This window comes from Pantherophis guttatus, chromosome 3 (assembly GCF_059756535.1).
Source record: "Pantherophis guttatus breed Tessera chromosome 3, ASM5975653v1, whole genome shotgun sequence".
Classification (NCBI taxonomy): domain Eukaryota; kingdom Metazoa; phylum Chordata; class Lepidosauria; order Squamata; family Colubridae; genus Pantherophis; species Pantherophis guttatus.
The window spans coordinates 145,766,362-145,792,575 of NC_142065.1; the positions used below are offsets into that span (position 1 = coordinate 145,766,362).

Here is a 26,214-nt window from a genome sequence, read left to right on the forward strand (position 1 = left end):
TATCATGATGGAAAGATACCACTGATATCAGGAGTACAAAATAATGTTAAATGATGCACATTTTCTTGTTCTAAGGGTTTGGGAATCCAGTGCAGCTTCTCATCGGCTTTTATTTGCAGTCTAACAAAGCATCCAATCACTCCATGGTGGTGGCAGCTGAATACTTGGGTTTTTTTGGTTACTTGGTGACTTCCAAGCAAAAACAATCAAAACTATTGCTTTGATTTTTAAAAGCCACCTTATTCCAAACTAGAAGTCATCGGTGTCATCTGCCTTGTGACTCACTACATTTTTCCTTACAGGAAAAATATGTTTCAACATTTTTGGTACTCATCATGCCTCCCGGAACCAATTAACGATGGGTACCAAGGTAGTTGAGTTTGATAGCTGACATACAGATCAGAGATCGAATATGACATAAATAAGGCAGGTTCAAGTATTTATTTATTAAAGAAATTTATATAGCTGCCCAACTTACACATAGGTGACTCGAGTCAGCTTGCGATATTTAAAAATCCACTACATAAAAAACCAATGACAAAACCACATTTTATGTCTTTTGAAAAAGACAACTGGGGGCCAATTGTACTTCTGTGGGAATAACATTCTATAGAAAAGGGGCCACCACCAAGAAGAGCTTATCTCATAATAACCAATTTCTACTATTAAATATATCTCCCCTCCAGCAGCAGCACTAGCAAAGAAAGGACCCTTGTGCATAAACGTCTTTAAACTAACAGACAGTTAGTTGTCTATTTACAACCATTTGCTTAGTGACCATTCAAAGTTACAAGGAATTGAAAACAATGACTTATGACCGATTTTCATGCTTATAACTGTTGTAGCATCTCCATGGTCATGTGATCAAAATTCGTGCACTTGCTCCCCCGGCATGCATATCCTAGGACAGGTGTCTTCAACCTGCTGCTCCGGAGCCGCATGCGGCTCTTTGGGCCCTCTGCTGTGGCTCCCTGTTGGATGATCCCACCACTGGCTGGCTCCACCCCTCGCCCTCCCCTCCCAGTCACTCCTCACCTGGCCTGAGAAGGTAAGGGCGACGGCAGGGGATGGAGAAGCAGCCGGGGGAGACAGAGAGATACGGAGAGGCGGGAGAAGGGGGGGGGGGAGAGAGAGATGTCAAAAGGTTTTGTGGTTCCCGTTGTTTTTTAACAACTGGTTCTCTGCCTTAATGACCAGCTGGGTAGGCATGGCTGGGGGAGGGGGTCATGTGACTGGTGAAAGTGAGTGATGTCGAGTTGGCCACACCCACCGAGGTTTTATGGCTCCCAGTGTTTTCTTTTCTGTGGGAAACGGGTCCAAATGGCTCTTTGAGTATTTAAGGTTGCAGACCCCTGGCCTAGGATCATGTGATCACTATTTGTAACCTTCCCAGCTGGCTCCAAACAAGCAAAACAAATGGGGAAGTCAGATTCAATTAACAACTGCAGTGATTCACTTAATGACTGTGGCAGAAAAAGGCTGTAAAATGGGGCAAAACTCACCTAACAACCACTTACTTAACAATAGTAATTTGGGGCTCAATTGTGGTTGTAAATTGAGGACTTCCTGTATTCCATCATAAAATCAATTTTGTTTACCTGGCAACTAGTTTTTCCCTTGTGGTGCCTCTTTTTTTCAGTGCGTTGTACAGCCCTTTTCTTCTCCCAGCACAAACTAAAGCTTTTTTCCCCCAAATATTGATATTTCTATCAACCTGAACAGGATGGTCTCACTTTACAATATAGGGTAGGTTTGAAAACATTGGGAGATTTTAAGTGCCTTAAATAAGAAAAGGTCACTCATTTAACTCAGCAGAAACTCGGAATAATTCTTCTGAATTGGAAAGAGACTTCTCAGAATTAGATTAGAAGATTTCTTGCTTTGTTTGTTTCAAACAGAACAGCTTATTATTTTGCCTATCGGAAAGAAGATACTAATCACAACTTTCTGCTGTTCCATAATGATCGGGAAATTAATGAAGACGTGAACCAGAAGTACCCAATATCGTATTGCATGTATAGGGATCAGATTGAAAAGTACTCTGAACTATGGGACACATGTAATTAAGGTACAGGTAGTCCTCGGGTTACGACAGCAATTGGGATTGCCATCCCTAAGTGATGTACTCTAAAATGTGCTGCATTGCTTAGCAACGGCAATCCCAGTTGCCTTTGTAATCACAGGATATATAAGTCATTAGGCAGAAAGAAGAGGGAGACAAGGTTGCAGTGGGGGTGTGTGAAAGGGAGGGTTGGAGTGGGCCAGTGAAAGCCTGAAGGGACTGGTGTGAATTGGGAAAAAGCCTGGGAGGGCTGAAAGGGTCCTGCGGGCAAGAAAAGAAGTGGGAATGACCCGTGACCTTCCCTGGTAGCTTTCCCATTGATTTTCCTTGTTGGAAGCCAGGGAAGATCCCAAATATCTCCCTGCAATGTTATAATAATGAGCCAGGCTCTCAAGCACTCAGACTGTGATCACATAACTGCAGAGGTACTGCAATGGCCAAAATCTGGAGGATAGGTCATATGTCCATTTTTTCAGCATCACTGTATAGAACAAGTGGACATAAAACCAACGATTATTTGTGATCCTAACATGTAGATCTTGCCACTCTTAGCAGCTGGAATGCCCAAAATTAACACCAACTCTGGTGACTTCCTGAGAAAAAGGAAAGTACAGGTAGACTTATGATTACAATTTATGTTGTCAAGTGAGAGATTTGTTAAGTGAGTTTTGCCCTATTTTATTATCTTTCCTGCCACAGTTGTTAAGTGAATCTGGATTCCCCATTGTCTTTGCTTGATAGAAAGTCACAAAAGTTGATGATGTGACTCCGGGACAATACAACTGTCATAAGTATGAATCAGTTGCCAAGCGTCTGAATTTTGATCATGTGAACATGGGGATGCTGCAACGGTTGTAAATGTGAAAAACAGTCATAAGTCACTTTGTTCACTGCTGTTGTAACCTTCAATAGTCACTAAATGAACTGTTATAAGTCGAGGACTACCTGTATCGTCAAAAAAAAGTATCTTCAATCTGTAAACCAGAGGGGTCCAACTTTAAAACTTGTGGACTTCAATTCCCAGAATTCCCTAGCTGGCCATCTTGTGGAGTTGAAATCCACAAGTATTAAAGTTGCCAAGGTTGAACACCCCTGCTGTAAATCAATCAGTTCCAAGCTGCAACTGAAACTGGAGAAAAATATAATCTGAAACGTGCACACGAAGATACTATAAAATGCCATTTAGGAAATGTAATTTCAAGATGTTTCCTTAAAAGTGCACCAAGACAAACAGACTCTTCCAGATATAATTCAACATAGAATATCGTGAAAAGGCCCCTCCTTTGCTTGACACTGCTTTTTCAGGGGAGAGATCTTCTGCCATTCGTTTTTGACAAAGGAACAAAATGCATCCTCGGTAAAAAAACAAAAACCTAACTTTTGTCAATGGACATCTTCTGTAAATTTGCATTCTGAACCTGATTGATCCTGTACAGCACAAGCCCTCCAAGGCTTAACAGATGGAAGGTAGGGAGGTCAATTTAGAAAATTCACTCTACATCTCAGTAAGTTAGAACAGTGAAAGGACCTCACTGAATATTCAATCTGGCTAGGAAATTAGAAGGGTAACTGCATTCTCATCTTTAAGCTACCTCTTTTATTTAGCAGGTATCTAAGAGATGGTCACACAGAGATGGGAAAAGCAACATAGGAAATAGTTTTTAACCTATATACTACTCACAATCCACATTTTCCTAAACAGGAATCATTGCCTTGCAGAATATTGCCTAATTCCTCCCATACGATCAAGAAATGCATAGTGCAATGGACACCTAAATTCCAACATGAATGGCTTGATATGTCAAGCAAGTTAGCAAGCACTTCAAAAACCTGTTCGGCCAGGCTTGCTTCAGGGATCAAATATAAATATTTTGAGTTACGTGATTCTGCCGCCCTGCAAAGGAGAAGCATGCTCAAGTGTTGCCAACATAAATTTCATACATGCTGTCTCTTGAGCTACACTACTTGTTACTCGTCAACAGGACTGCCTCCCTTGAATCTCTTAAGCCTGCAGTTCATTTCGACAGAGCTAAAACAGAAGTAGGAGGACATTCATTGAAATGCTTTGTCAAGCTAGAATTTGTCACAAGGTTGTTAGATGTAATCAGAGAACAAGTATTATTTTGCAGATTTTATAATCTCCCTTTACTAAGGGGAGCTACAGCAAATCAGTTAAGCGCCCTTTAAACGATTAAAAAAAAAGAATTAAAGATTAGCAAATAAAAAAGTTTCTAAGCATCTCAAATGCGGGAAAATTAACTGCCAAGGACGATTAGAGAGAAGAGATAGATGGACTGCCTTTAAGAGGATATTCTAGGACCATGCAGCCAATCTGAAAAATGACCTTATCCCTGGCATTCATCAGTCTAACTCTTGTCACAACCCAGCCAAAGAATAGAGTCTAGGATGCTTATTTTAAGGCAAAGGCAAATATATGCAGATGTATCACTTCTATTGAGAACTTGGTTCAAAATCATTTAGGGTTTTTTAGATCAGTACCAATGTGTTAAATTGGAATAGCTGCAGCACTGCAATTTGCTTTCTGAAAGAGTACACAATAAGGGTGACCTTAGGCAGCTTTAGAAAAGACTAGACAAATTTGTCAACAATAGTTATTAGTCTTGTGAAGCTGAACAGAATGTCCTTGTGAAGAGCAGAGCAGTACAACTCTGATTATCAGGTAACTGGACAAACAGAAGATACTTCTGCCTTACTAGGCTGACCACCACTGGAGGGATGGAGGGGGAGTTGAATTTGATAGAGTCTTAGTCCGATTCAAAAATGTCTGCTTATGCTTTCTTAGCAGAAAGATGTCAGGTTTTGTACCTTGGGAAATAGTCCGTAGATATGTACAAGATGTACATATCTATGAGTAGTCACAATTGAAAACATGCCAGCAAAGTATGGAAAAAGAAATACCAGTGTCTGTGCATATACACAACGTTTTGCATATTCCTTCACCAAACCATGTTCCTCTGCAGCAGTATTTTTCAAATTTCAAATAAGTACAAGTCTTAAAGTTGCCAAGTTTGCAGACCCCACTGATCTTCCCCACTAGAGGAAGCAGATTAATGAGAAGTTGAAGTTATCTATCTTCTTTTTAGCCAATAGCTGTGCAATGGAGATTTCAGTAGGCTTTGCCCTACTACATCATTCTACCGTAACAAACATACACCAAACATTTCACTTGTAAAAATATCTTCAGTTCTAAAATCACTGTTAAAAAAAATACTAAAATACTTAGTTTTGAATTTGTTATTTGTTATATACCATAAAATGGAGAATCTTGCAAAGTTTTCATTTCTGTTGTATACTTAGTGCCTGTAACAATTGTGTTTTTGAAGCTTACCTTTCATGAGAGGCCCAAGATACAGTATTAATATAGACCACACAAGTGGTTAACAGTTTATGAGACTCCTTATTTAAACCCCACTTTTACCCAAAGCTACCATTAACCATAAAAAGACAACGCAATAGGCATCTCTGTTGTAACAAACCAGGCATCCCATCCACAGGCAAATGTTTTATGGAGCAGCAAGAAAAATATAGCTATTTTTTGTACTAAAAAATTAAGCTTGTCCTACATAATTGTTGGCTTTGCTTGCTTTGCACAGTGCTGCCTTGATCTTATAATAAAGCTTATCAATGTGTGATGCAACAAGGGGGTTGTTTTTGAGTCAGCTTGTCACACAACTTTATGTTGATTTAGTGCTGAGAGGGAGGGAGTGGCCCAAGGGCATCCAGTTGATTTCCATGCCTAAGGGGTTTTCTTTTCTTGCTTCTAATCCACCATTTAACTACTACACAACACTGTCTTCTGATTTTTTTGGCCAAAGGTCTAGATACAGATGAATATACCATATTTTTTGCACTATAAGAAACACTTCCCCCCCCCCAAAAAAAGTGGATGGAAATGTCTGTGTGCCTTATGGAGCGAATGTTGCCAAAGCCCCGCCCACCCGCTGGCTCCCACCCTTCAGCCTCTGCCTCCCAGCAATTTGCCTCCTTGCAGCAAATAGCAAACAGCCTGGTCAGCTTCAGCACAGCCTGATTTAGCACGAGCATCTGATTGGTGGTTGGATCGGCCTCCCGGAATACCGCCAGTCAGCTGTTCCAGGCTGCAGGGATCGTTGCCACCCATCGCCTATCACCGCCTCCACACGCCCCATTTTCAGCCTCCGGGCACTCCATTTTCAGCCTCTGCTTCTCCCGTTTTCAGCCCATTCCAGGTGGCGGGGATTGCCGCCGCCCTTCAGCAGCAATAGGCAGTGGCAATCCCCGCCACCTGGAACGGGCTGAAAATGGGGCACACGGAAGCCGAAACTGGGACGTGCAGAGGCTGAAAATGAGGCACACGGAGGTGGTGATAGGCGGCAGCAATGCGCAGCAGCGATCCCCGCAGCCTGGAACAGCTGATCAGCTGTATTCTGGGAGGCCGATTCAACCGCCAATCAGATACTGGTGCTAAATCAGACTGTGCTGAAGCTGACCAGGCTGTTTGCTGTAAGGAGGCAAATTGCTGGGAAGCAGAGGCAGATTTTTTTTCTTGTTTTCCTCCCCAAAAGCTAGGTGCGTCTTATGGTCTGGAGCGTCTTATAGTACAAAAAATACAGTAAATCCTCACACCCAATGCAGACCTATGATTATGTAGAAGATATTATGACCTAATTAACTCTAAACAGGGCTTTATTAAAACGCTTGGTTCTACGTTGGCTGTTTGGGAAAATGAAAACACATCATTCCATTCTTTCTACCATAATGGAAAAAAATCACACTGAAAAGATACAGTCTGTTAAGCTTGCTGTTTGTTTCACAACTATATCATTTCTTTCTACAGTGGCGCTTTTAAAAGAACAAATTACCTGACAGGTGTAATCTCTCAGATACACGGTTCACAGAATGCATATTAGATTAAATGAATCAGTAAATCAGAATGAGATTGTCCCTGACAATAGCACTGTAGGTTTATTTAGAAGAGGTTTGAAAATCTTGGCACCTGCCTGCCTCCCTTCCTCACCTTTGGGTTGTCTCAAAAAGAAAACATGAATATGCTTATACATAAATTTATACAGATAATCCTTGACTTACAGTCACAATTGAACCCCAAAGTTCTGTTGCTAAACAAGACAGTTGGTAAGTGAATTTTGGCCCATTTTACTTGCCACAATTAAGTGCTTCAATGCAGCGGTTAAGTGAGTAACATGGTTATTAAGTGAATCTGGTTTCCCCATTGACTTTGTCAAGTCGCAAAAAGTGGTCACATGACCCAGACACTGACACATGCCAATTGCCAAGCATATGAATTTTGAATCCATGACTCTGGCTATGCTGCAACGGTGGTAAATGTGAAAAACATTCATAAACCAGTTTTTAAAGTGCCGCTGTAACTTCAAACAATCACTAAACGAATGGTTGTAAGTCAAAGACTACCTGTATTGAAAGATAAAATGAATGAATTTCCTTCATTAGGATACATTTGTTTTCTTCTACCTATCAAACTTTAATGACATTAGGAAGAATTTTGATAAGATAAAACTGATCAGTGCAACTTATATTCTACCGAGGGAGTGTTTTTTCAAGTATTTCTGAGTCTTTGGCAAAGATTGTTATGTTCAGCAGTATTTAATAAGCTCAGGCTGGGCCAGTATTTTTGGACAGAAATAAAGGCAAATCTACACTGAGAAATGGCCTCCAATGCATGGGCAGGTTCCCAAATCCCGTCGCTACCGGTTTGCTCATGCATGCGCAGAAGCATCCGGGCAGGTGGGCGGACCCTCCCACCGCCACTGCTACAGGTTCGCCTGAACCGGTGCAAACCGGTAGCAACCCACCACTGCTCCAATGTCTCCATTAAAAAGAGAAGGCTTTGGTTTGGAAAGTTTATGTATACAAGACTTAATTAAGTCCCATCTTCCCATAAGCTGTTCCAACAAGAGGACATTCTAAAGCAATTGATCATGCACTGGAAGGAACTGCTATCAGATGACCATACATGCTAAAAAGAGACACATTGGATTATAGCCCTGAAAGGGAATAGGACATGCTGTAAACAATCTTCCAAACATACATATTGATCACCCTTTTGCATGCTGTCATTTCATTCCTGGCTCTCACCTGTGCATGTTTCCATTGGTGGTGAAGGACTGATCGCATACTGAGCATTTATAAGGCCTCTCCCCAGAATGCACTAGCATGTGGCGATCGAGGGAGCTTGCAGAGCTCAAAGACTTTCCACAGATGCTGCAGGAATGGTCTGTTCCTCCAGTGTCAGTGTTATGCTAAGGGAAGCAACAGATTTTTCTTTTGAGTTCTTCTTGTTCAGGGTCAAGGACATACTAGTCAATTGCAACCATCATCGTTCTAAGAAGGTTCAATGCAACAGACTCAAGTTAGCATGAGGTAATCATTCCAGTTATCACTCAGCCTAAAAATAAAATACATCGCAGGAAGCAGGGGAGGAAAAAAGGCAAAAAAATTGGGGGAAATATATGGGATTTTTTTTTTACATCTTGAATTGATCACCATATAAAGCATCGATAAACAGCTTTTCTTCCCCTTTGGAATGTTGCATAAAGATTGCATAACTAATTTCTGTTCTGAACCAGGAAACATTCAGAAAAGTTACTGAGATGATGACCAAAAGGAAATAGAATGGGCTGTACCACATGCTTATATGGAATGCCTCTAATGGCCTTGAAAAATGAGGTTTATGGGCCAATTCAAACTCTGTGGGTTCATTCCCATTAAGGTCTTGAGAGTACATCAGAGATATAACTGTCTTAAATGCATTTTTTCGGGGCAGGTTTCTCTGGTATGACCATCACAAATTATAGATGGTTCTTACTCATCCCCCACAAATCACCAAAGAAAAAGGCCTTATTTTATCACGCAGTTCACAGAAGATCCATATAAAAAACACTAATTCAAATGAAAAAAAATTCTGTACACAGGTGTGTACACATGCATACGTTTGTTCCTGTTGGGCCAGCAGACTCCTAAAAGGTCATTTCCTATAGCTATCTAAAGGTAAAGCTTAAAACACAGAATAGGTTTTCCCATTTAACCTTCCTTCCTACTGCTAGGCAATACAATGCCTTTTATGAGATCTATTTTGCTATTCAACCATAGGAACTCCTGAAAAGTACTGTTTTTATCCTTCGTGCTATTATGATAAATGAATATTCATTCATCTTCTTTGTTATGGAGTTATGGGAAGATTATTAACCTGCTACCATGTCCCAATTTTTCTCTTCTTTCTTCTAACTCATTTTTGTTTCTGATCCATATAGTTATAGCTAAATCACTTGACCTGGAGACCTAACTCAATGGACCTGTGTATTTTGATTCCCTTCTTTTCATATTCCTTCAAAAAAAATGTATGCAGAAAAATAACATGCACACTTATGCACCGATGGCAAAGCATAGTATTGTCTGATCTAAAGCTGGGGGAAATGCTGAGTATTTTAGAGTGATCAAGGAGACATTACTTACAAAAATTGGATTCCTGGACCAGCAGCTTCCTAAGTTTCAGTATATAAAAACAAGGAGGCAAAAAAGCAAAACCATAACTTGGTTGTGACTATCTGCTGGGAGCTTTGGTAATTCAGGTAGTCCTCGACTTACCACCACAATTGAGCCCAAAATTTATGTTGTTAAATGAGACATTTGTTAAGTGAATTTTGCCCCATTTTACGACCTTTCTTGCCACAGTTGTTAAGTGAATCACTGCAACTGATAAGTTAGTCATATGATTGTTAAGTAAATCTGGCTTCCCCGTTGACTTTGCTCATCAGAAGGTCGCAAAAGATGATTGCATGATCCCGGGACACTGCAACAGTCATATTAACATGAACCAGTTGCCAAATGTCTGAAATGTGATCACATAACCATTGGGATGTTGCAAAAGAGCCTTGGTAGTACAGTGGTTTAAAGCACCCTGTTATTAAGACCAGCTGCCTGCAATTACTGCAGGTTCGAATCTCGCCAGGCTCAAGGTTGACTCAGCCTTCCATCCTTTCTAAGGTAGGTAAATTGAGGACCCAGTTGTGGGGGCAATAAGCTGACTTTGTATAAATATACAAAAGGATGAAGGCTATTGCTTAACGCATTGTAAGCCACCCTGAGTCTCCGGAGAAGGGCGGCATATAAATCAATTTAAAAAAAAAAAAAAAAAAAAGGTCATTAACTGTGAAAAACAGACCTAAATCACTTTTTTCTGTGCCGTTGTAACTTTGAATGTTCACTAAACGAACTATTGTAAGTAGAGGACTACCTGTAGCAGCCAATGCCCAAGGAATTAGGATGTTTTGGAATAAAGCAAACAGCTATGATTGCTGTGACATAGAATTCCCCTAAATTTTGGGAAGATTTGAAATAGATCCAAGCACACTGAATACCAAAAACGTAAATTTCAGCCCAACCCTAGTTGAAACTACACCAGTTTTCTGAAATTTCTGGTCTGGCATCAATAGGAAAAGAGGCAGAGGGGAAGAATGAAGCAATAGCAACAGAGGGACAAAGACTGTGTATAACTATCTTTAAAATAAAAATGGTTCACAGCTGGAAGAGGGAGAGGCTTCAGGATACACATTGACAGCCAACATAATTGTGGGTTTGTTACTATAAATTTATCGATAGATCTCCAGATTAAAAATATTATCTTGTAAAATTACCAACTTACCTGACGAATATGCATAGTCAGCTGATGTTGGGTAGTGCAGATCTTTTCACACAGAGGGCAGATGTAGGAAGACTTCTCATCTTTTGTTTCCTATTTTTTTTTAAAAAAATATACATTTTCATAATGTTATTTAAAAGCCAAGTTATTTACAAAGAAAATGTTACAGTGAGGTAACAATGATACTCCCTCATATTCACAAGTAGTGAATTCTTGCAGTGTTAACATGGGAAAAATATTATTAAAAGGGCTTTTTTTAAAAAAATATATATATAATAAAAAAAAAAAGATGGTTCTTTCAACCAAGGGTGTTGGAAATTTTAACATCTAAAATTATGGAAGTGATTTGACCAACCAGATTATAAAAAGCTATGGAGGAGGAACACAAGTCCAGCACATTTTGATTCCTCAAAATGAATCCTAAAAGATCATTATAATCAGCTATCCTGTAGAAAAACTTCCTGGAAATTTTTCTGCCTTGTCTCTTCAATGACAGTAATCAGGAACAACCTACACAGTAGACTTTCAACTGGATTCTTCTCTTCCTCCCCACAGAGTCATTGCCAACTACTATTCTGATCATACAAATTTATAGTTCCTTTGTGGTAAAATAATTTTATTGTAGTAAATAAATGTATGTGGTAAAATAAAATTATTGTATTATTATTATTTTGTTTATCTTGCTTGTAAGTCATTTTAGAAGATTTTTTACCTTAAAAGAGACTATAAATAAAGGTAATAGCAATAAACAAAGGCCTGTAGTTTCAAATATTAAAGTATTAATAGTCTTAGCCTTCATGCGGCTGTCTAATCCAGGGTCACCAACACAGAGCCCGGGGAAGCTGTGCCTGCCAACATCTCTCTTGCTGATTGCTAGCCTCCTTATCCCATCTGATACTTCATATTTTAAATATATCTATTTTTAAATGAAACAAGTGAAAAATGACATATTGCAAAGCAAAGTACTGGCCTCCGGTATCACCTTTACTTGCAGAAATGTCCTTGGGCCCAGAAACTTCCTTCAAAAATAAAAATGATGGACAACTGCAGTTCTCTGGCTTTGCTTGGAAATTTGCCTAGCTTCCCAGAAAATGAAACATCCATAGCGGAGGCTGCAGCAGGAGGAAGGGGTCAGAGAAAGCGAAAGGTAGGTTATATCCCTCATGCTACCCATCCCCTGAACGAACAAGCTCCTTGCTATACCCAAAATGCCACACCCAGCTAGAAAAAATGGAAACTCCTGGGATATTTTTAAAAAACTTACATATGTTGGAAACTTTCACAATATCTTGATATTACAAAATGTACAACCTAAACTACTTGCTGCATGAAAGGAGCATTTTCTTCTGTTTATCATGGGTAGCATGAGGGATATAATCTGCAGATTTCCTAGAACCTGATCAAGTACAATGATATTTTTCGGCTTTTCCCATCTGCAGTAACAGAAATCACCCCAAACTGAAAACAATAGAGAGAAAAGGAAATTGCTGTACATTCTAATCTAAACCTTAAGAGCAGAGCAAGTTATATATAAGAATATGGGATGGGAAACACCAAAAAAAAAAAAAGGTATAGTAATAAATCATGGGGGGGGATTAGCAAAATTATAACTGATCCATTTTTTAGCTTTCCCAATTAAAATTTGACAACGATGCTTGCATTAAACATGAAACACTGCTTTTAAAAAATGAAAAAAAGGACCCATAGACTAAATGTCTATGGTGAGTCTCAATCATCCAGGTCATGGTTTGAAAAAGCTTCTTAGATGAGAAGCAAAACGTTTTCAAAGGAAAAAAAAAAAACAAGAAAGTCCCGTTGCCTTTTGCAAAAAGCACTTTAGGGACCCACAAGCTGCTCAATTAGATGTTTGCATCACTTCTGCATAACAAAGAACTATAGCAGCCTCACCAATGCTCAGCCACAGAGAAGTCCTAAAGAGAAACAGCCAACCCCTTCATTTTACTTTCTGTTACTGTTATTTATTGCTACATTCTCCCCACCCCCCAGCTTGTAAGGCAAGCTAGAATCAGAGTTAAAAAAAACAAAAAGGAAACCTTCAACTGGTCCTGCTGTTTTGGGGGAAGAAGCAAAGAAAACAGCTCGGGAACAGAATGATTCCTGATTAGTTATAGGTATGATGGGCACTGCTCAAGAAACCAAAACAATTTGTGTCTACCCAGAACATCCTGATTCATTCATTGGTATTTTTCAAGATGCCTTTGGGATATTGAATCAGACACCAACATTTCTGTCAAAAGACAGACGGGAAACAAGTTAATCATTTTCTCTTGCCAAACTGCTTTAAAGAGTCAAATTATCCACTATTCTATCATACATAGCACATCTAGTTTTATTTTAACTTTCCCAGGTTCTGTCCACACTTTTAAAAAACAGTCTAAACTGTCTCCAGCATTCTGAAATGAACTGTCCAATACTTCCTGATATATTATGAAAAAAAAAATACTAGTAGAATGTAATCCTAAATAATTTAAATTTGCTCCACATATATGTGTGTGTGTAAATGTCCATGAGTTTTAAATCCCTCAAAATACCAGGGGCATTTTAATTAATTATTCTCCCGCTGCCTCTAAAACTTTTTTATTGTTGTTGTTGTTCATCAGCCAGATGAACAGTCTGGGTTTGACTTTTTTATCCATCAATCAAGTCCTTTCCAAGGATCTGAGATAGGCAGGTACTGGTAAATGTACTGTCAAATGTATTGTTGCAGGATATAAATTGTTCCAAGCCTTTTGCAACTGATTGATTGATGGTAACTTTGTCAAGGTTGAAGGTGTTCAAGGGATGCCCCAGAAGTTTTGGGATTGCATCCAAGATTGCACCAATTACTGTTGGTTCTATCTTTGCTTTCTTTTGCCACTGTGGTCATACTTCTATTTGCACATCATTGTATTTCATGATTTTCTCCAGTTCTCTCCTATTCTGCTGGCTCCAGGTATTGCTACTATCCAGAGGGTTTTTTTGCCTTTCTTATCATCAGTGGTTAAATCTGGGGTATTATGTGGCAGTGACCCTCTGAATTCTAGAACATTTTAGCTACTATCCATTACTTTGTCTATTTTATGGTCCCACCGATGCTTGCAAGGCAAATGGTATTTCTTGCAGATTTTCCAATGCACCATTGTTGTTATTTCACAATGCCATAGTTTGTAGTCAATCTGTGCAATCTTCTTGCAATAGCTAACTAGGTGGTCCACTGTTTCTTCAGTTTTTTTGCAGAAGTGGCATGTGCTGTCTGTTGCTGTGGCTCTCAACTCTGGCTTTTATATGCATTTGTTCTTAAGCCTTGGTCTTGTGCAGCCAGAATTAGCCTCTGTTAGTCTCTTTCAACACCAAATTCTGATGTACTTTTGATAGTTCACTTAAAGGAAGTCCCAATCTTCTCCTTTACACACTAGGCCTCTATGTCACATCTCTACAATTGCACAGCACTGAATTTTAACTCCAGTAGAGTTAATTTTTTTGCAGACTGAGCCAAAACTCTGCCAAAATCCTTGTTAATAGTTTACAAGGCAAAATTACTGAGCTATTTCCTTTCATCTACAGCACTTAATAGTTGGTGGACCAAAACAGTTTATAAATTCATACACATATTGATTATGTGCCATTAAGTCTTATTTGGCTCTTAGCAACAACATAGATTTTCTCTACATCAATTTACCCTAACCTGGTTTTTCTAATCTTCCAATGATGTTCTCCTCACCACTGTAACTGAGTCCATCTACCTTGCTGTTGATTGTCTCCTCCTTCCTTCACCCTTTTCCAGCATTAGAACCTTTCTGAAGAGCTGAGTCTTTGGCAATGTGTATGAGTGTGAGTGTGTATACCACATCACGCACGGAAATGCAACTATATATTTTTAAGTTACTTTCAAAGACATCTGAACCAGTGGTGGAATTCAAATTTTTTAACTATTGGTTCAGTGGGCGTGGCTTGGTGGTCATGGCTTGGTGGGCGTGGCAGGGGAAGGATACTGCAAATTCCCCATTTCCTCTTCACTCCTGTGGGAAGGATATTGCAAAATCTCCATTCCCACCCCACTCTGGGGCCAGCCAGAGGTGGTATTTGCCGGTGCTCCAAACTACTCAAAATTTCCACTACCGGTTCTCCAGAACCTGTAAGAACCTGCTGAATAGCACCCCTGATCTGAACATGGAATACCATTCATTAAGACAGGAGTGTAAATCAAGCACATTTAGACTCCGGAGAGTTTTGACTGTACCTAAGGCTTTATAGATACTTAAGTACTTAGCTGTTCCTGAATTGTTCTTTTCCTCACAGTTATTACAGCAAATCGATCAAAACTAAGACAGCAAACTATTCATTCAGCTCAAAAAAGTTCCCAGAAAAAGTGAACATACTTTTAAAGAACTTCGTTAGAATATTTTATATTGGATTTTGGAAATTCCACCAGCAAAATATCCAGCAGATCCTTCAGGTAAATCTATTTAAAAATGACTTAACTGTAGTATCACTTCACTGTTAAACCTCTTTCTTATACTCAGGAGCATACAACCTTTTTAAAAAATAAATTTACATAAGGTTTTTGCTATCTGCAGATTTTTCTTTAGTATTCCATTTAAGAAATTCTTCTTTTTGCCTTTCTCTTAAAAAAAAATAAGTGTGACACGTTGGATAAGCACCCCATATTTTCCTTATGCATGGCTCAAGTAACACAAAATTTGTGTGCTCGTATGTTCCTATTAAAACACTTGTTAACACATCCTATACCAAGCATCCAAATATAAATCACCTGACCATGGGGCTGCTGCAATTGCCGTAAATGTGAAAAATGGTCATAAGTCGCTTTTTCCAGTGCCATTGTAACTTTGAATGTTCACTAAATGCACTGTTGTAAGTCAAGGACTACCTGTACTAAAGTTTTTCTCAGGGACCTTCAAATTCTAATTGGCTCACAGAGTTACCCTCAGGTGCATCTCCTTCTTCCACCATGCTAAATATTGTCTCAGCAGAACAAACATATGGGGACGAAATATGTTTGTGCAGGCTTTCCTGTGAAATATATGGCTCCCTTGCTGAACAAAGCCTGGCTGTGCAATGCCATTAATTGTTTGGAAGCCTTGTTTTCTAACATCTGCCCCTTTCAAATGAGCAAATTACCGAAGAGTGATTATTAGTCACCTTTAAAGCAAAGAGCAAGATGGGCCAAGGCAACTCGGTCAGAACTGATTAGGGCAAAACTTCAGATTTAATATTAGCCCAACTCTGTGCAACTACCAGGCCTGTGCTTCCTTTGCTTTCCACACCCACCCACCCCCGATGTCTCAGCTGGTGAGGCTTAAACCGAACAGGCTCAATACCCTGAAACAGGCTAGCTAAAAGGAAGAATCTGTTTGGACTCGGTTTACAATGAAATAGTTTTAATACAACTTTGTGTGTACATGTGTATTTGGGATTTTTTTTTTTAAAGTTTGGCTGAAGAATTTGGACTGTGGCAAAACTGCTTGTCTAGGCTGAAGTTTTTCTGATGGGGTGGGGGGGACCCTTCTCTCAAACAATGCACCAAACAAAAAGCAGCCAATTTGATAAGAAGTCTGATATGTCTTTTAGGTGACCTCTGATAGAGGTGGAAAAAAGCACCCCTGGGAATTTTTGATCTCTCATATCATGAAACCAACTATAAAGAGGGGAATAAGCATTTATAATTTTAAAGGACATATTCTCTGAATTGGATTAAGATCCTTCATCCTAACATGGATCTCTCTTACTAATAGGTGTCCCTGCAGATTTTATTCATTGCCGATTATAGGGTTTCATGCTCATCTCCGTTTTAAGGCCCTTGAGCCAGCGCTATCCAACATCATGGAGCGCTGTTACTTTCCCACCAAAGTGGTACCTATTTACCTACTCGCATTTGCATGTTTTTGAGTTGCTAGGTTAGCAGGAGGTGGGACATGAAAAAAGAGCTCGCCCCCATTGTGTGGCACTTAGGGGTCTTGAACTTGGGCTGCCAGCTTTCTAGCTTACAAGCTCAGCATCTTAACTACTGAGCCACCACACTGCCCTCTCTTACTAATAAAAGAATGAAAATTGCACCTCCCAGTTACAAAGTGATTTAAAAGCATTTTCAACATGTTGAGTCCAACATGTAACTTCAACTCAAATATTTCCTCCCGTAAGATTTAACAAAAAAAGCACATTAACCCACAAAATAACCTAGCATAATGCAAACTGTATTCAAAATAATTCATCTGGTCCAGGATTCTATCTCCACTGGCAACCAAAATATTACAAGTAGGTCATGAAGCAACAGCTTTCCAGTGTAGTTACCGTATATTGCCTGTGAATATGGAGATTTTATTTCTTTCCCTTGGAGGACTGCCTCCTCCCAGTAAAATTGAGCAATAAAGTTCAATAGCATAAGATTGGAATCAAACAGTTTCCCCCACCATCTTCTTTCCTTGTGTCAGACACTCAGAATGTTATGTTTAAACTTCAACACAATCTTTAAAATGTTGCGCTCTCTCAATGCAGCAGGAATTGCCATCGGATAGTCTACATCTGCCTATCTACAGCAACTTTGTGGTAAGGATCACTAGCAAATAAAATAACGACTAAACCTCATCTGCTTATACCATTCTAGGTACTCCAATCCAAACAGCAAACCTACTTAAATGTCAATTTCTATTTTGATTAATAGGAAAGTCACTCATAGCCCCTATTCATTATTTATTTGTTTATTTATTAAAGTGCAAGTATTTATGTTAATCCTGTCGCATTTACTGTCTTGATCCAATGCCCAGTGAAAGGGTTGATGTGATTAAAGGGCCAGTGGCTCTAAGTGTAAAGTTCACACAAACATATCCACTTTCTTCCTGCTTTTCCAACAAAGTGCTATACAAAGGACCAAAGGGAAGGAAATATATCCAGCCCAATGGCTCTATCACACATACCTCAAACCTTGGCAGACTAGGTAAAAATTAGGGTATTGATGTGCCTGTCGGCTGCCAGCAAAGCTAGCAGCAGACTCAGATGAAGGGTGGGAGGGAGCCTGGGCTAGCTTCAGCACCTTTGGAAGGCTCTGATGAGGAAGCAGAAGCAGAAGCAAAAGCAGAGGTAGATATAGAGCCAGGGCTTTTTGTCCGCCCCCAGGGGGAAAGGCAGCTGTCTTCCAGGTCTGACCTGAGTGAGTGAGGGGAAGGAACAGATGTGGCCCTTCCCAGATGCGAGTATGCGTAGAGAAGAGAAGGAGAAGGAGAAGGAGAAGGAGGAGAGGAGAGGAGAGGAGAGGAGAGGAGAGGAGAGGAGAGGAAGGCAATAAGCCGGCTCTCAGGGAAAACAAGTTGTAAATCCTAGCAAGTCCCTCCCTGACTGGGAAAAGACTTTCATTTATGACTAATTATTTTTCATTTTGTCTATCCAACGTGAATAAAGACTGTTCGTACCCTGTTTTAAGAAAAAAGGGGTTTGTGTTACTCGTGAGTAAGTGGTTTCTCATTGTTTGTGAAGGCTGGGTCAGCACAGGTATAATGTTCAGGAAAACATTGCTCCCTCTGCCTTGTATTACTAGTTTCTCCATGCAACCACAGTTTCTGCTAACATCCTGCACAAAGAAATGTGGTCCAAGCAGGGTACCATCACTTCTAGCCTTGCCTAATATCTTAAGTCATTCTTGTACATTTTCTGACTGGGGAAAACATGAATTACATTGAAGCAGAGATGCCCTTGTAAGGCAATCCTATAAATACAGCTGCCAAGGGCAGTTCCTGCTGTCTGTGGCAACTCCATACTTTTCCCAATTTGTAGAGAAGTTTGGATTACAGAAAGGAGAACCACCCCCATCAATAGTGAGGAGGAACTCTAGAAGAGAGACCAAGTGAGCCTACATACATAGGGACCATACATCATACATACATAGGGACCATACATCAAGTTCCCATTAAGAAGATTTAATGCTCAAGATTATACACAAGAATCTAGTCAACTAAGGTCAGCACTAAATTAGATAAGAGTTAACAGAATTCAAACGGGGACTGGAGTTGGATAGCTTCTGGCAACATAACTCCAGGCTGATTCCTCTCTTGACTCTTTCTCCACACTCTGCCTCTTCTTCTTCTCTTAGATCTGTGAGATTTGTGCTAATTAAGGCAACCAAAGAAGCCATGATAGCTCCAACATTTTAACACTGCTTTGAAGTTCACTGCAGAATAGTTAGTAGCCTGATGCTGCAGGATCTAAAACATCTTGTGATCCAATGCTGGTTACGCCCCAGCTTTAGGAAACCGGCAAGACATATGTGCCTTGCCAAGTCACATTGATTTCTCAATAAATGTTTGTTATGCTTCAAAGACTCCTTAAAAATTGCAGCATTTTTTTTTCCTAAGCAGGCCAATTTACTCCTAAATTGTTTCTTGTTCTCATAGAAGAAGGTACCGAGACATCTGAAACCCTTACAAAAATTAAAGATTAGATAGGATGGTTCGGTTTTTGTATTTTGCTTATTACCAAGCCTGGCTAATTAGAAACCTTGATTTTGGAGGTGCTTTCACAGCTGCTTAACAACTAAACACATCATTCAAAGTTTCATCCTCCAAGATCCCTTCCAATCTTATGAATAGGTGATCTTTTACAACAAAAAGTAGCCCAATAAAAGCTCAGATAGATAAAAGAAACCCTGCAAACATTTTTTTTTTCTGATAATAACCCACCAAAAAGGCAAGAAGATGGTCAAGTCACTTGCCTATAACAGATCTGGGAAACAGAAACCACACAGCTTCCCCTTCCAGCCCTGGAAGGTGAACAATAGAGGAAGCAGCAAGGGAAATGGAGCAAGAAAACACCAGAGGAGGAATGAGAGCATGTATAAAAAGCATGTGTGGCTTGACTGCAATTTTCCAACCTAGTACGGTAATCATTTGCAACCAATCATGATTAGTGGAGTTCATTTATTTCCAATTTGCTCAAAAGCTATTTATTCACAAATGCTTAGTCTCAAGAGCTGCTCCATAATAAATGAGAAGGCATATACAGACTAGCTTTTGAATATACAATATATACATTTCTCATTAGTTGGGAAGACTGATAGAATTTAGCTAACCAGGAGGAGGCAGAGTGGAGAGGTGTTCTTCTGAAAAATAAAGATAAATTATTATTCCTTACCTGGTTTCTCCTGCCAATCCGACTAGGAGTAAGAGATTTTGACGGGGACTTGACATTTTGAGATGCCATACTGCCATTTTCAGCAATCTTTCCCAAGCTCATAACTGCTGCCATTGCTGTGTATTGAAAGGGCAAATACGCACCCTCAAAACAGTTGAGAATCTTGGTGCTGCTGTACAACCGCTTAAGATTTGGAGTTTGTTCTCTGGAATTATAAACAGACATACATATAGTGTAATGTCTTACCAAACCATATAACTCAAAACTATGATCGCCTATATGTACTGCATGACACTTCCTTTAAGAATGAAGCAACAAAACTAATGAGGAGAATGGGAAGGCAAGTATTTTATTGATTAGATTTTATTATTATTATTATTTACAATGTTAAATTGTAAAATGTTTTACCCCATCTTTCCCCTAGGTGAAATATATGTACACTTCTTGCATTCTTGCTCATTTTTTCCCCTCCATATCAATAAGCCTATGAATTTTAAAACCCTTTCAACAACCACAAGGCAAGTACTGTATTATACTTTTTTACTATCACAATTGGGACTGGAACTTTTGTTGCTAAGCAATGCGATCATTGAGTCCTTACATGAGCTGTGGTGGCACAGTGGTTAGAATGCAGCATTGCAGGCTAATTCTACTGACTGCCAGGAGTTCGGTTCTGACCAGTTCAACATTGATTCAGCCTTCTAACCTTCTGAGGTGGGTAAAAGGAGGAATCAGATTGTTGGGGACAATATGCTGACTCTGTAAACTGCCTAGAGAAGACTATAAAGCATTATGAAGCGATATAGAAGTCTAAGTGATCAGATAATTTCCCTGCCGTTGATAACCAAGGTATAATAATCAATGATTAAAATTGCATGAAAATGACTCAAAATAATCTGCTTTTTCATCTCTAAAAACTGCCCCAAATCCATCTTCTCAAGGATCTTTGGATTAAGTATCAATATAAATCTCCAAGTCTTGGAATGGGTTTTAGATTAAAGCAAATCTATGATAATTTATTGCCTAGGTTCACACTAAACCACAACATGACTTAGTTTGGCTTTGGCTTAGAAAAATCCATGAGCCTAGAATTGTTTTGTAAATGGTGGTTTATTATCTACCTGGAAAGGATGATTTCCATCCTCTCTAATTTTGTCACTGAGCTAAGCTAAGTGCTAAGATCTTTATTTATTGTTCATCCATAATCATTGCTCTAAATAACTGTGTTCTGTTCTATGATTAATTCTTCACTTTTTATTTTTTATTTCTTTTATGACATTTACTATTACTAATTTTATTAGCATCAAGCTTAAGTCTGACACAAATACATATGGCACTTTCCCCCCAGCTTTCTATACCATTTGAAGGCAGATTTTAGCATGTATATATTGTACAGTAATGTTTTGGGATTTTTTACAATATTTTTACCATATTTTAATATTTTTATACTGTTAAAATGCCTTCACCTTCATTGTTGTTAAGAAAGGCAAGTTATAATATTTTATTGCCACAATGAGAATGAAAAAAGAATAAAAAACAAAATGTCCCCAACTTGGGTTCCTTTATTATATAACATTTTAAAAGTAGATAATTTAAAAATAAAGGCTTCATACAATTTCTCTATTTTTAAGAGGGCAGAGTGCATTTAATGAAAGAATCCAAAACGTATCCCAACATTTTCAAAGAAAAAAATTAATAATCTGGGAAGTATAATTATTCTGCATAATTAAAGCAGCAGCTATTAAAGTATCATATCAAGTCTGATCAAGCCATCTTGATTCATCATTATCCCATTTATTTTCAGCATATTGCAATTCAAACGAATTCAGATATACAACTGTATCTATGTCTCAAACTGATGATGTAGACTTTTCCACATCATAGAACATCAAACTCTTTCAGACCATGGAATCTCTTAATTAAAAAAAAAATCCACAACACCTTTTCAGGGGGTAAAGCCTTAGTGATAAAAAATAAACGGATGTATTTGAAGAGTGGGTGGGAAATCTTAGTGCTTGTGGAATCCCATCAAAGTCTCATGATACTCTAGGATTCTGCAGAATTCTGCTTAAAGAATCCTGATGCAGACAATACAGAGAGTAACATAAAAGGAAGACTATGATGAAAAACTAGAAGAGAAAAACTCAGTAGGAGAAGAATGACTCAGAACATTTTTTTTAAAATAAAATGTTGGCACAAATAACAGCACTGGACAGAAAAGGATTTACCTCAAGGACAGAAAGAAAGCTAGACAGACCTGCTGCCTAGTATACCGAGAAAGGATCAAGGACTATAGGTCAGGAACCTATCATGCCTGGTGAATCTTCTCAATTTCAATGTTATCAAGAAAAAAAGGAAGCCAAATTTACAATCTGCAATTACTGTCATGCTACATGTGCGATCCCACGTTGTAGTTGATGTAAAAGTACACATTTTAAAAAAAAAGCACAGAAGCATTGGAAATTGGACCATGAATACTCTGTACGTCACAACTGTTTAGATATTTTCATAAGAACAAATACAGCTTTTGTAAAACTACAGTTTCGTTTGCTTTCAAGAAAATGCAGCATTTTTCGCACATCTTTTGGACTGGGCTGTCTCACACAAATGTTAAGCTCAGCTGTCTCTTAAAGCCTCCACACCTTCAATGGCATCTTCTGCCAGTTAGAATGTCAACAGAAGACTAACAATGCAGCAGAAACTTATTTTTTTATGGTCACATTCTCATGAAATGTTTCCCTGAGGAAAATGATCTTTGCCCTCAAGGAGCGAGTTCCCAGGACATTGATGTAGTTTTAATGAAAGCTACACACAAACTGGCCAGTTGCACTGTCAAAAAATGGACCTGTTTAGATGAAGGGTAAAAAAGGAAGCATTATCACAGGTTAAAGTTCACAGGAATGCCCCCTTCGCTTCCATTTGGATCCAGGCCCTCCAAGAAAAAGAGCAAGCAATAGCTGCAAGACTCAAAAGCATTAACACATATAAATAGACTACTAGAAGCTACCAACAGCAAACAAATCAGTGGGCTTTTGACAAAGGCCAGCTCAGAGGCAATGTCAGAGTGGTCAGCCCAAAGACCATGAAAAAAAGGCCCTCAGAGACGATTCATGATTTAAATAAGAAAAATACAAAAACAAAGAAATAAAATTAAACCAAGGCTTGCTGTTTCTCATTCAGTCTCAACAGGAAGAAACTTGCTAAATTTGTTTCCTCTGTTGGGATTTAAAAAAAAAAACCTGAGGAAAGAGGTAATTACCTAAGTGAACACCAGACTTTTATACTAACCACTCTTTAATCCTATATATATATATCCTAAGTAAGTAAGTCATATTAAAGTTCAGTGTGACTTACTCCCAAATGCATATTCACAGAACTACAGGCTCATTAATATAAATTAAACTTTTCCACCCTGAGCCCATTTCCAAAGACCATAGCTCACTTTCTTTGTTTTCCTCCTGTTTCCCTTCATGCTTTTTAAGAAAAAATTAAAAGCCCCAACTATGATTTCTCTCATACTGCCTTCCCCATGAAGTATATGTTGGATTAAAAAAAATAGCAAGATGGGTATGCATGATTGTATGTAAAAAAATCCCATCATTCCCACCAATATTGCCAGAGAACACAAAGATGATTGGAGATTGTAATCCAACAATGGAGGATACACAGATTGGGTGAGTCCTCCAATAGAAAGATCAGAGCAAGAAGCAACAGGATTATAAGGCCCTCTAATTATGCCCCCTATCCTTACTTAATAATGGTGATAACAGTTCCAAATCTGTACAAATTAGACCAAAGAAAACACTGTTAATATTTCCAACTCTATTATTGTTAGGGCACCCAAAGCAGGAAAGTATCTCACAAAGGATGTTTAACATAACTAATTAAAGATGAGTTGGGTTGAGAGGAGGACTGGTCCAAAGTCGCCTTGCCGACTTTCATGCCTAAAGCAGAATTAGAACTCACAGTTTCCTGGTTTCCAATCTAGTGCATTAATCACCATATCAAACTGGCCTATTAATAGTAATTAACATGCACATAATTATGTAATAATATTAATATTGTATTATTAATAATAATAATGCTAATTGGCTAGGTTTACAGATTAAACTATTGTTTCATTTATTTTCCCAAATACTAAACTATTAATCAACTTTTACAAACCAGATTTTAGCTTAGACTAATATGTGAATCAAATCAAGCCATGTGACATCACTCTGTGTGTGTGTGTGTGAGTGTGTGTGTGTGTGTTCTCCTATTAACTTTTCTTACTCATTTAGCAATGTACGAACCTGCCAAGATCTGTGACTAAAATGATTACAATACTACAAAGACCTCCAGATTTTCTCAATACTTGAGAAGTGAGACCAAAGCGTGACCATTCACATTTTTTACAAAACTTGTGGCATCGTGATCGAGCTCTTTGCTACAAACCTTATTTGTCTGCTCATATGTGTCTTTCCTCAAAGTCCTGTTTAACAAACTTGGTTATAAAAAGCAGAGAATCTGGCTACACATCTTATTGCAATTCAATGTTTTCATTCAATACTGCAATTGATTGGAAGCCCATTGCCAGGTTCCTGTTCCTTACAATACTGTATATAAGGTACATTTAGTTAAACATCACGCCATGTTGGATGTTGAATGGTGATGATGTGATACAGGTTAGAAAAGTGTGGAATTCACACCACTGGACTAACACTATTGCTATTCCAGCAATTGTCTTTGAAAGGAAGCACAGAGAAATGAATTAACTGTCATACAAATTCACACCGTATCTTACGTTTGCTTTCTAGGCTCTAGCTGAAATTAAGTATTTTCAGAAGGGAATAAGTAAACAATTTCATATTGAACATATAATTCAACATCTTGATAATATCTTGTGTGGGGAATATTTTATGTTTTGATTTGTTTCTAAAGAGCAAATTCAGGTTCCTCTCCTTTTTTGAAATTAAAAAATGTATTTATGTATTTGATTAATGTATTTATGATTTATGTATAGGTAGTCCTTCACTTACAACCACAACTGAGCTCAAAATTTCTGTTACTAAGTGAGACAGATGTTAAGTGAATTTCGTCCCATTTTACGACTTTTCTTGCCACAATTATTAAGTGAACCACTGTGGTTGATAAGTTAGTGACACAGTTGTTAAGTGAATCTGGCTTCCCCATTGACTTTGCTTGTCAAGTCACAAACGGTGATCACATGACCCCTGGACACTGCAACTGTCATAAATATGAATCAGTGTTTTAATTTTGATCATGTGACTATGGAGATATTATAATGATCGGGTGAAAAACTGTCATAAATCACTTTGTTCAGTGCAGTTCAATAGATGAACCGTTGTAAGTCAAGGATTACCTGTATTTATGTATCATTTTTATCTGATCAGCACCCAGCAATCTCAGATACTGTGGCTGTTTTGTCTCATGCATCACAAGCCAATCAGTGCAACTGAAATATTTTGGGTTATTTCTCTTTATTGCTTCCGTATGTTTGCATAAACCAAATTGTACATTGAACCATATTGCATCCTTTCCTGAAATTCTTTTCCATTTGTTGATTTGGATAATCTATGAATATTATTATTTTATTCAACCAACTTTAAATCAGGGGAGGGAAGAGAAAGGCCCAGTGTACAATCGCAGGAACCCAAGAAAACCCTGAGCAAAGCGCTTTTTCTCACAAACAATTTTACTAGCATTTGTTCTACACTTCTACCACTTCTTCCCACATGATTAAAAAAACAACTGTAGGAAAACCAATTGCTGAATTCTGTTCACAGTCAATGGAAAGGTGGTATGCAAATAAGTGTCCCATTCAGGAGAAAATGTTGACTTTTGGTAAAAGAGAAGGGAGCATTTCCTCATAAAGCTTCACATCCATTGTAGTCTACAAATCCTCCCCCATCTGCCTGATCCTGGCAATAGCCAAGGCCCTGTTGGCCATAGAGGGAACATATGTATAAACGGAAAACTCCACTACCCCCAATTATACATAAAAGACTTCACAGTTATAAATGAGTTGGAAGTGAACCTACCCTTTGGAGAATGTACAGGTAGTCCTCAACTTACGACCACAATTGAGCCCAAAGTTTCTGTTGCTAAGTGAGACATTTGTTAAGTGAATTTTTCCCCATTTTACGACCTTTCTTGCCACAGTTGTTACTGTGAATCTTTGCAATTTTTAAATTAGTAAAACGGTTGTTAATCTGGCTTTTCCATTGACTTTGTTTGTCAGAAGGTGATCACATGAGCCCAGATCACTGCAATGGTTATAAATATAAGTCAGTTGCCAAACGCCTGAATTTTGATCGTGTGACCATGGGGGATATTG

General features: G+C 38.6%; 1 protein-coding gene across 5 annotated transcripts in view; it reads right to left on the minus strand.

Moving 5' to 3' along the window:
- The window catches only part of RREB1 (ras responsive element binding protein 1), a 163,031-nt gene that overhangs the window by 50,689 nt on the left and 86,128 nt on the right, over nt 1-26,214 (minus strand). For all 5 annotated transcript variants that reach the window (XM_087890300.1, XM_087890299.1, XM_034429099.3 and 2 more), the window contains 3 exons: nt 19,878-20,082; nt 10,743-10,832; nt 8,177-8,340 (listed from right to left, as the gene is read on the minus strand). In XM_087890300.1, the coding sequence (XP_087746426.1) occupies nt 8,177-8,340; nt 10,743-10,832; nt 19,878-19,991 (368 nt within the window). In that variant the 5' untranslated portion in view covers nt 19,992-20,082. The remainder of the gene's footprint in view (nt 1-8,176; nt 8,341-10,742; nt 10,833-19,877; nt 20,083-26,214) is intronic.